Source organism: Sinocyclocheilus grahami, unplaced genomic scaffold (genome assembly GCF_001515645.1).
Source record: "Sinocyclocheilus grahami isolate Dianchi unplaced genomic scaffold, SAMN03320097.WGS_v1.1 scaffold316.1, whole genome shotgun sequence".
NCBI classification, from domain to species: Eukaryota; Metazoa; Chordata; class Actinopteri; order Cypriniformes; family Cyprinidae; genus Sinocyclocheilus; species Sinocyclocheilus grahami.
In genome coordinates this window covers 586,812-598,410 of record NW_015505495.1, presented here as the reverse complement: position 1 = coordinate 598,410, position 11,599 = coordinate 586,812, and the positions used below count along the sequence as shown (strand labels likewise).

At 31.2% G+C, this 11,599-nt stretch overlaps 1 protein-coding gene across 1 annotated transcript in view; it reads left to right on the top strand.

The window, feature by feature from the left end:
- ptdss1a (phosphatidylserine synthase 1a) overlaps window positions 1-11,599 on the top strand; it is a 23,244-nt gene that overhangs the window by 5,131 nt on the left and 6,514 nt on the right. Inside the window, exons 2-9 of the mRNA XM_016294363.1 lie at window positions 298-389; window positions 1,493-1,537; window positions 1,848-1,972; window positions 3,367-3,525; window positions 5,932-6,083; window positions 6,166-6,307; window positions 9,767-9,879; window positions 11,013-11,078. Of these exons, the coding sequence (XP_016149849.1) occupies window positions 298-389; window positions 1,493-1,537; window positions 1,848-1,972; window positions 3,367-3,525; window positions 5,932-6,083; window positions 6,166-6,307; window positions 9,767-9,879; window positions 11,013-11,078 (894 nt within the window). The remainder of the gene's footprint in view (window positions 1-297; window positions 390-1,492; window positions 1,538-1,847; window positions 1,973-3,366; window positions 3,526-5,931; window positions 6,084-6,165; window positions 6,308-9,766; window positions 9,880-11,012; window positions 11,079-11,599) is intronic.

The following is an 11,599-nucleotide window of genomic DNA, read 5'->3' as shown; positions in this document are numbered from 1 at the left end:
TGTGTGTCTGTGTTTCGGTGTCTGTCTGTGTGTGTGTGTGTGTTTCGGTGTCTGTCTGTCTGTGTGTGTGTGTGTGTGTTTCTCTGTCTGTGTGTGTGTTTCTCTGTCTGTGTGTGTGTGTGTGTGTGTGTTTCTCTCTGTGTGTGTGTGTGTGTGTGTGAGAGAGTGTGTCTGTGTGTCTGTGTGTGAGAGTGTCTGTGTGTGTAGTGAATTGTGAAACTGTGGTGGAATAGAGAGAGGAAGATGGGCTGGGTGTGCGGGGGCTTTTCAGAGTGTGACCGCATGTTTCTGTTGCAGAGATGATGGAAACCCTGACAATAACCTGTGGGTGGGTCTCATCCTGGTCATCTCCTTCTTCTTGGTCATCAGCGTTCTCGCCTTCCCCAACGGTAAGAGTCGTGAAGTCGCGCTGAACAGCTCCGTGTCCAGCACGTTTGTCCTTAAGTGTTTTATGATCATGGTCACACACGTGTTCGGCTTCATAATAGGACTGCAACAAACGATTAGTTTGATAATCAATGAATCTAATGATTATGTGAATGATTAATGGTCAGAGATTTCACTGATCAGTCAGTAGGCTTAGATCGATTATTCAGTTTTTGCGAAGTTAAAATATTGACATTCATATTCTTACTAATAAATAAAAAACAGTAATCACTTCAGCTTTGTAAACTGTCAAACAATTATATTGCTATTACAGTTGTATTACCATTATGTAATTACAATTTCTGTTTTATATATATATATTAAAATATATTAAAAAATTATATTATAATTATGTAAAACAACAACAAAAAAAACAAATTTCTTTGGACCCTGTTATTGTCGGAATTTTAATAAAATATCTGTGCAAACCAAACTATCAGTTTTTCATAATTTTTGTGTTTTAATTAATGTATTTAATTAAATTTATTTTTTTTGCCATTCACTAATAAAAAGATATAACATTAGTTAGCTCAACACTGGAGAGCTGCTTTATAGCAGACAATAGAGTTGCAATTCTAAATGAAAGCGACACTCATAAACATGTAAAAAGCGACTTTTTACATGTTTAATCTCGTAAAGATGCTTGCTTTAAAGCAATCGATTGCATAAAGCACTATATAAATGCACTATATAAAACGTAAGTGCCGAATCGCAGAGCTGGTGCAAACATATCCACATCTCTACAATCAGATGCTTTCTGAACTGCTGTTTTCTACTTTTTAACTCTAAATGAATAACGACAACAGACTTTGCCGTGAGTATATCGGGGCCTTTGCACATGACAGCGTTTTTGTTTGTTTGTAGGTTTGTAAGTCTTTCCCACACTGTCGCGGTTCGGCTTGAAGCGCCGTCGTCTGTACTGGATTGCGTCCGTACAGTCTTGCACTACAGCGCCACACTGGTCAAACCGCGTTACTGCAGGCCCTTACTTTACCTCACATGAGACGATTCAAATATTTGTAGATGACGTCGGCTAATCGTTCATAACCTCTCTGTCTCTTTTCAGGTCCTTTCACGAGACCCCATCCAGCAATATGGAGGATAGTGTTTGGTGAGAGGATCAGACGCTTGTTTTTGAAGCCTAATAATAAACATGAATAGAGGATGAAGGGCAGGTCTGAGTGGTTGGGTTTGTAGGTTGGCGTGCTTCCTCTTTCTGAAGTGTGTGGTGTCTCTTTTCAGGTCCTTTCACGAGACCCCATCCAGCAATATGGAGGATAGTGTTTGGTGAGAGGATCAGACGCTTGTTTTTGAAGCCTAATAATAAACATGAATAGAGGATGAAGGGCAGGTCTGAGTGGTTGGGTTTGTAGGTTGGCGTGCTTCCTCTTTCTGAAGTGTGTGGTTGTGTGGTTGTGCAGGGTTGAGTGTGCTGTACTTCCTCTTCCTGGTTTTCATCATCTTCCTGAACTGGGAGCAGGTCAAGTCTCTCATGTTCTGGCTGGATCCCAATCTGCGCTACGCCAAACGGGAAGCCGACATCATGGTCAGTGGCGACCCAGTTCTGTTGTTAAAGGAACAGCTCACGGATGCATTATGTTCAAAAATATTCACAAATCAGGTTTATATAGTTTATTAGTAAAACTAAAACCATAAAAAAATTGCGACTTGACAAAGTAAACATGAACTGAAATACAAAAATGTAACTTATTTTATTTCAACTAGTTGCCAAGGAAACCTTTCTCAATTTAATTTAACTTAACTTGATATACTAAAATAACTGTATAATATTTTAGATATAAATAAATAAATTATAAATAAAAAAGACGTATTAAAAAAAGACAAAAATGCAGAAGAAAATTATTGAAGCTTAAATAAAAATTATTTGTCGATGCATTTTTTTAATTCTAAAATTATTTAATTAAATTAAAATTTATTGTTGAATAAGGTTTATGAATTTAAATAATTAGACATGTTCTTTGATTATTAGAATTAAGTCAAACCATTAAAATATATCAGTAATAAGGCACATTTTCTAAAAATAATTTAAGATGAAGGATGAATAATAACTAATTTCATTGGGTCCTATTGTTGAATATTTTATAAAATATTTTTTACAATTTAATATTTAAAAAAAACACTAATAAAATATTTTTATAATTTAATATTTAAAATTATAATTTAATAAAAAGCATGCTTTTTTAAATTAAATCAATTTATTTGATTTTTAAAATTAAATACAGAATCCAGTAAAATTAAAATATGGAATGAATTTAGAAAAATCATTTAAGATGGAGGACACATTTGAGAACATATAAAAATATTAAATTAAATGATTTTTCATTATTAAAATTAAATCAAACCATTTGATTATTAAAATTGAATTAAAACAGTATCCAGAATTTTTTTTTTTTTTTTTTTTAATAATTTAAAATGATGGACAGATTGAGAACATAAAACTTAAACTTATTTTATTTCAGCAAGTTGTCAAGGCATCATTTCTCGTTCTCATTTAGTGTATCTTGATGTGTTAAAATGACCTAAACTAAAACTGAAATAAAAACGAATAAGAACGATATTGACATATGATGAGAAAATAAGAAAAATTTAATTTAAAATGAAAAGAGAAAATATAAAAATACTATACTTGTATCTCAGTGATACTAAAATAACACGGTCACGAATCTCAAACGGATGCACTGCATTCAGTTTAATATAGTTACACCCACAATAGCAACTTTAGCGCGTGTTAAATAATAAATTAAATTAAATAATCAAAAAGCATGAACTGATTTTAGCTGGAAAATTGTCTCTTTGTTATTGTCCTCTTGCATTACTGTTAGCCACTGTACAGCTGCTTTGACACGATCAGTATTGTATAAAGCGCTGTATAAATAAAGGTGGCTTGACTTGAAGTGTCGCTGCGGTGATGATTGACAGGAGTATGCCGTGAACTGTCATGTGATCACCTGGGAGCGAATCCTCAGCCACTTCGACATCTTCGCCTTCAGTCATTTCTGGGGCTGGGGAATGAAGGCTCTGCTGATCCGCAGCTATGGCCTGTGCTGGACCATCAGCATCACCTGGGAGCTGACCGAGGTGAAGGCCTCACACTCCGCTCTCACAGCCATTCATAGAAGAATATATTTGTGACCCTGGAGCACAAAACCAGTCTTAAGTGTCAGTTTTTTTAAATTGAGGTTTATGCATCATCTGAAAGCTGAATAAATAAGCTTGTTAGGAGAGGACAATATTTGGCTGAGATGCAACTATTTGAAAATCTGGAATCTGAGGGTGCAAAAAAATCTAAATATTGAGAAAATCATCTTTAAAGTTGTTCAAATGAAGTTCTTAGCAATGCATATTACTAATCAAACATTAAGTTTTGATATATTTACGGTAGGAGATTTACAAAACATCTTCATGGAACATGATCTTTACTTAATATCCTAATGATTTTTGGCATAAAAGAGAAATGTATAATTGTGACCCATACAATGTATTGTTGGCTATTGCTACAAATATCCCCCAGCGACTCAACACTGCTTTTGTGCTCCAGGGACACACACATGATGTTTCACAGCTAATGACCACTTGATTATGTTTGCCAGAAAATAAAAGGAGTTACATTTTCATTTGATTACTTTTTAAGAGATTAAACAAATTGTTTTCAACAGGATTCATTCATTTGATTGCCACTCTCTTCGATAATAAATTTGTATTAAATCATAAAACACAGAATACAGAGAAATTAAACACATAATTTACTTAATAATAGGAAATTAATAATAGTAATAAAGAAAGTTATTTTACTTCAACTAGTTGCCAAGGAAACATTTCATTTTTATTTAGTTTAACTTGATGTACTAAAATAACTAAAACTAAAACTGAACTGAAATAACATAATATAGGGAACAATATGGACATGTTAAAAAAGACAAAACACAACAAAATAATTAAACATTTTAATTAATTCAAATTAAATTAATTGATATTAAAATTAATTAAATTAAATATTAAAACCAACAGCACAGAATGTCAAAAAAAAGATAATTAAAATAAAACGCCTTTCATTTCTCATTTTCATTTAGTTTAACTTGAAGTACTAATATAACTAAAACTGAAATAAAAATTTATAAAAACTATATAGACACATTAAACACGCAACAAAATTCTTAAAGATTTAATTATATAAAAAAATATTTTTTAATTTCAAAATTGTTTAATTCAATTAAAAATGAAAACAGACAACACATTTCTAAAAAAGTCAAACCATTAAAATGTATCAGTAATAAGGCAATTTTAGAAAAATAATTTAAAAATTAAAAAAACACATTTCATTAAGCCTTATTGTTGAAAATTTATATAAATTATATAAAATATTTAATACAATATTAATTTAATACAAATTTTATCATTTCATATTTAATAAAATAATAATGTAATCATGTTTAATAAAAACATGCTTTTTAAAATGAAATCAAACAATTCGATTTTTAAAATAATAATATTAATATTAAAACCAACAACATAGAACATCATTTTTTTTTAAAGACATAAATAAAGCACCTTTCATTGGGCCGTATTATTGTTGACATTTTAATAATATTAAAATGGAAATTTGGGATAAAATTAAATTTGATATTGTTCAGCAACTGGCTCCAAATAATTGCTCTCATTTTAGTTTTGTTCAAAATCCAGTTTAGCAATCCCAGAATGCATTGTGAAATGCTCCGTGAAAACAACACAACACACACAAAAACACGCATTTAAAATGTGGGATGAAGTCAGAGTTGATCAATATTTCTCACTTCATCCTTCATCGCAGATATTTTTTGTTGTAGTGAGTCTGTCTGCAAATTGTTTAGTGAGAAATGTTGATAAATATAATTAATTAAATAGAAATTAATAAATATTAATTCAATTATTATGTATTTAATAATAATAATAATTATTATTATTATTTAATTATTGATTACAATTATGTTTTTGTTAGTGAGTCTGTCTCCAAATTGTTTAGTGAGAAATATTGATAAATATAATTAAATACTAAATTGTATAGTGAGAAATATTGATAAATATAATTAAATAGAAATTAATAAATATTAATTCAATTATTATGTATTTAATAATAATAATAATTATTATTATTATTTAATTATTGATTACAATTATGTTTTTGTTAGTGAGTCTGTCTCCAAATTGTTTAGTGAGAAATATTGATAAATATAATTAAATACAAATAAATAAATATTAATTCAATTATTATGTATTAATAATAATTATTATTATTATTTATATTATTTATTTAATTATTAAATACAATTAATAAAAATAAATACCACAATATATTAATAAAATAGTTAAAACTGCTTAAGTTAACTTCTTAAAAACTGCTTCTTACGGCTTCACTTTGTTCGTTAGAAACATGCTAATGGCAGAAACAGCTGAAATCATTTGTGGGTCGACGAGACACACAATAACTCGAGCAATCTCTCCGCGCAGCTGTTCTTCATGCACCTTCTTCCGAATTTCGCGGAGTGCTGGTGGGATCAGGTCATCCTGGATATCCTGCTGTGTAACGGCGGAGGGATCTGGCTGGGAATGACCACCTGCCGCTTTCTGGAGATGCGCACGTATCACTGGGCCAGCATCAAGTAAGAAACCCCTCTAACACTGCTTTCTGAGAGCGTCTGGCAGAGACTGAACGAGCTGAACGAGTGTGTTTGTGTCGCCCAGAGACATCCACAGCACCACGGGGAAGATCAAGCGCGCAGCGCTGCAGTTCACTCCCGCTAGCTGGACATACGTGCGCTGGCTCGACCCCAAGTCCTCCTTACAGAGAGTGACGGGAGTCTATCTGTTCATGATCATCTGGCAGGTCAGTCCGCTCGCATCTCTAGCAGCCAGTTAATCAAAAATAAAACTAGTTAAAGTCTGATTAGTTAAATTTATTATTAAAGGGTTAGTTCATTCAAAAATGAAAATTAGCCCATTGTGTTGCATGCATCAGTCCAAAAGAAGTGAAATCAAAAGCGCCCATCCATAAAAAAGTGTCTCACACGGCTCCGGGGGGTGAACAAAGTCCTCTTGTAGCGAATCTAGCTTGCGCTTACTGAGGTTAGCGCTGCGCATGCGCCGCTCATGTTTACAACTGCTGCCGCAAGCTACATTAAAGTGATTATTACGTTTTGAATAACGCATTGATTCGCTACAGAAGGCCTTTGTTCACCCTCCGGAGCCCTGAGACACTTTTTTTATGGATGGGCGCTTTTTATTTAACTTCTTTTGGACTGATGCATGCAACACCGGCCGACTGGCATTAAACAGCTTGAAAGATCAAAGACAATTTTTAATATAACTCCGACTGGATTCATCTGAAGAAGAAAGTCATATACAGCTAGGATGCCTTGAGGGTGAGTAATTTATGGGCTAATTTTAATTTTTGGGTGAACTAACCCTTTAACACTTTCCCTGCCATTGACGAGTTATCTCATCTTTTAGAAGAAAACGCTTCCCAGCCAAAGACGAGTTTTCGAGTATTTTTTTTTCACCCGGGGTCACTATTACGCATCTTCTGAACGAGTACAAAGCCTCCCGAACAAAAACTCACGTGAACAGGACGGAGAAACCAGCGAGCTCTTTTGTAAACAGATGCATATGAAAAATAATGCGATCATCAGCAATAGACAGCATATCAATGAAAACTGCATAATGTTACGGAGTAAAATGTTGATCCAGGGCATGATGTCTGTGCAAGCTTTGGAGGTGTTGATGGATTATGCTTTGATAAACGTACTGAATATTATCCAGATGTAGTTTTTGATAAAAATGAGATTTTCTCACCTATGCATTTTTTATGAAACCTACCAATGTTCAAGTGTTGATAAAAAAAAAAAAAGAATGATTTAAGCTAGAATAAAACTGATTTTTTTTGTTAGTAAAAGTAGAGGCTCTGATCTTTATTTTGGTGTATTGCATATTCAGATATTCATACAGTAAAATATACTGCAGGCCGTCAGATTTGAGTGAAAATCATCAAAATCGCTGGCGGTGGCTGCCAACTTTTTTTAAAAATGCTGGCGGGGAAAGAGTTAAAGTTTACTGAATCTAGAAAAATTAAAACGGAAATCATGGAATTTGGGAAGAAGTGAATTGCATTTAATAGGGTGATTTCATAGATTTTTAATGAGAGTGACGTATAAGTAATTAATCGAATAATCGCTCGCACTGTGGAAAACAAAACCATAATTAAAAATGGAGGACGAAGTTTTTTTTTTACGCAATTGAGTCCGTCTCTAAATGATATACTGAGAAATATTAATAAATATATTTAATCAAATACCAGTTTATCAGTGTTTCTCATTTCGTTTCGTTACATTTTTTTTTTGCGTCTTTCTCAAAATGATATATATTTTAATTTAATTTAATTTAGTCTCCAAATGACATGGTGAGGAATATTGATAAATAAAATCAAATACCAATTTATCAATATTTCTCACCTGGTCCTTCATCATCATCAATTTTTTTTTTTTAATCTGTCTCCAAATTATATAGTTATGAATATAATTAAATAGTTAACACTTTGCAATAAGTTTCCATTTGTTAACTACATTAGTTAACATGAACTAACAATGAAAAATACTTCTAAAGCATTTAGTAATCTTAGTTAATGTTAATTCGACATTTACTAAATAAATGATTAAAATCAAAAGCTGTTTGTATTTTTTAATGGACCGTTAACAGAGATGAATAAATACTGTGACACATGTACTGCTCATTGCTAGTTAATGTTAGTTAGTGCGTTGACTATCATCAATAGAACCTTATTATAAATTGTTACTATTAATTAAATGACAGGTAATATAGTTTATTAGTCCAATTATTAATTATAATTAATCCAATTAATTAAATACCACAATATAAAACCGCTTAAGCTAACAGTTTCGGTCTTTATTAGTCAGTGATTTGTTTTATTGTCCGCATCGAAGATAATTAGTTTAATCAGCTTTAACTAGTTCAGACGTGTGGGTCACATGAGTTCTCCTGAGAGACCGAAGCTCCGCCCCCGAGCCGTTTCCACGGCGATGAAAGCCCTCTCTTCATTCTCTATTGTCTCTTCTCTTCGCTCCCTACTGAGGGCCCTTTAAAGCGTGATTAAATGTCTTTGAGATGGGAATCGGAGGATTTTATGTAGGTCAGGTTATAAAAACGACAGAATTTAATACTTGTATGATGTGCAAAATATCTCTCAGCTGCTTACGGTTGCAAAATGTGAACTATGTTATTTGATAAATGCAACTGTAAGGCTAGAAGATATTAATATAATAATATGTTATGCTGTAAATTAAAAGCATGTGATTCTCTGGAGATCTGTGTACTTTAGAAACCTCTGTACAAATGAGATTTGTAGGTGTAAATATTTCAGGTTTAAATCATTTCAAAAACATTTTCGTTACTTGATGTACTAAAATAACTAAAACTGAAATAAAAATAATAAAAATGCATTTAAAAACAACAAACTAATAAAAATGGAAAACAAAAATAAGTCAATTACTAAAACTTTAACTAAAATTAGCTTGAAAGCAGAAAAAATTAGATCTGTTAATAGAGATTTTAATATTTTTAATAGATTCAATCTATTAAAAATAAAATCTAAAAATAGAATAACATAAATAGTTTTTAAATGATACTAAAATAACACTGTTTGAGTTTGTAATAAATGATTAAATTGTTACATTTTTTTCTAATTCAGTTGATTATTAAAGTTTAAATGTATTAAAGTTTTGAATCATTTCAAAAACATTTTTGCTAATTGAAATAAAAGAATTGTTAGTTTCAGTAGAAATATAAAATCTTATTTTGTTTCAGCTAGTTTTTTTTTTAAGTTTAACTTGATGTACTAAAATAACTCAAACTGAAATAAAAATAATAAACATATTTAAAAACTAATCAAATGGAAAACAACTAAATTACTAAAACTTTAACTAAAATTAAACTAATAACTAATTTAAAAAAAATTAATATTGCTTGAAAGCTGAAAAAAATAAGATCTGATTTAGAATATTAACATTTTTAAGTGATACTAAAGTAACAGTGGTTGAAATTGTAATATTAATTATTAAAGTTTAATCAAAGCATTAAAACAGTATTATTAATGCTGAATGCTAGACTTTTTCAATGTTTGTAATGTACGAATGCAATCGAATCTATTAACAGATGAATTCCTTATGGAGTTAAACTTGGTCAGATCTCTGTTTTGTCCCAGCTCTTCAGGATCAGTTTAGCTGGCTTTGTTTGTGGTGTTGCTTGATTGGTTTATTTTGCTCTCTGACTGAAGCTGACGGAGCTGAACACGTTCTTCCTGAAGCACATCTTCGTGTTCCCAGCATGCCACGCTCTCAGCTGGTGCCGGATCCTGTTCATCGGGATCATCACGGCTCCTACTGTACGGTACGTACAGTAACAAACACACAGTCTGATGCATTTTAGAGGAAAACCAGCAAAGATCTCAGATGGCACTTGATTTTTATTCACTGGAAATTGATAAAAATGGCAAAAAGAAAAGGGTTTGTGAGCTGATGAAAAGATAATAATTAAATTAAAATTGATTAAAAATGTCAAAATAAAAAAATTAATATAAATACAATAAAATAAAAATGTAATGCCCACACACCTGATTCATTAAATAAAAATTTTTTACAATTAAAATTGATTAAAAAGTAACATATAAATTGATAAAAATTCAAATGATATTAATATAAAAACAAGTGAATAAACATGATGCCCGCACACCAGAATTAGTTAAATCATAATGTCAAATTAAAATGGATTAAAAATGTAACACAAAAATGGTTAAAATTAAAATAAATAATATTAATGTAAAAACAGTCCAATAAAAATGTAACCTGAATATTTTTAATATGAAAACGATCAAATAAAAATGTAATGCCCACAAGCCTGAATCATAAAAATGTGAAATTAAAATGGATTAAAAATGTGACGTAAAAATTGATAAAGAATTTAAATAAATAATATTAATATAAAGACAATACAATAAAAATGTAATGCCTGCACACCTGAATCATTAATTGAATCATAAAAATGTAAAATTAAAATCGGTAATAAAATTAACAAAAATTGATCAAATTGAAATAAATAATATTAATGTAAAAACAATCAAATTAAAATGTAACCAGAATAATTTATAATTGTGTTGGATGAAAGTACAATATAAACTAGGAAATATATATATATATATAATTATATATATTTATTTTTATTTTTTTTGTGGTGGTGTAAGCTTGAGCAGTGTGCAGGATTTATATGTATATATATATGTATGTGTGTGTGCATTTTTTTTAATTAAAAGTCAAAATAAAACACTTACTAAAACGTATTATTTGTTTACTTGCATGTCATGTGACCATTATGTAATATCAGAGAAATGTAAATGCGTGTTGTTAAATTATTGAAATGTTGACTCCGTCTCTGGGGGTCTTCAACATTGATCTAGAACATTATTTTTTGAAATGTGGAATAACATGCCCTGTTGAACTGTGTATGATTAATGATCTGCTCTACAGGCAGTATTACGCGTACATGACGGACACACAGTGCAAACGGGTCGGGACTCAGTGCTGGGTGTTCGGGTGAGTCACAGTGAAGGCTCTGGTGTAATCTGGAGCGGGTCGTCAGTCATGCATGTGTTTGAGGTCATGCGTGTGCTGCTGCAGGACAAACGCTGAACCACAAACCCGCATGAAAGCTGGTGTTCCACTGCAGCGCGCCGGTGGGCTTCACTGCTGGATTGTCATTTGCTTTATCTCAGATATGACCTAGATGTAGCGCAGATTGAGTTATCTCGTGCCAGACATCTAGGTTAAATCCTCTAGACTTTATCTAACATCCTCTGGCTTTATGTTGCACAATTAACATCCAGTAGAAAGCAAAGCTGCACGATGTGAAGGAGTAGAAATCGAGATTGCTTAGTGCGATAGTCAAATCAAGCAGTCTGTGATTTAATTACTTAAATATGTGCACTACCGTTTTCACTCTGATGAAGAAAATCATGATGATTATTTTATATTTATTTTATATATATATATATATATATATATATATATATATATATATATATATATATATATATATATATATATATAAATTATAT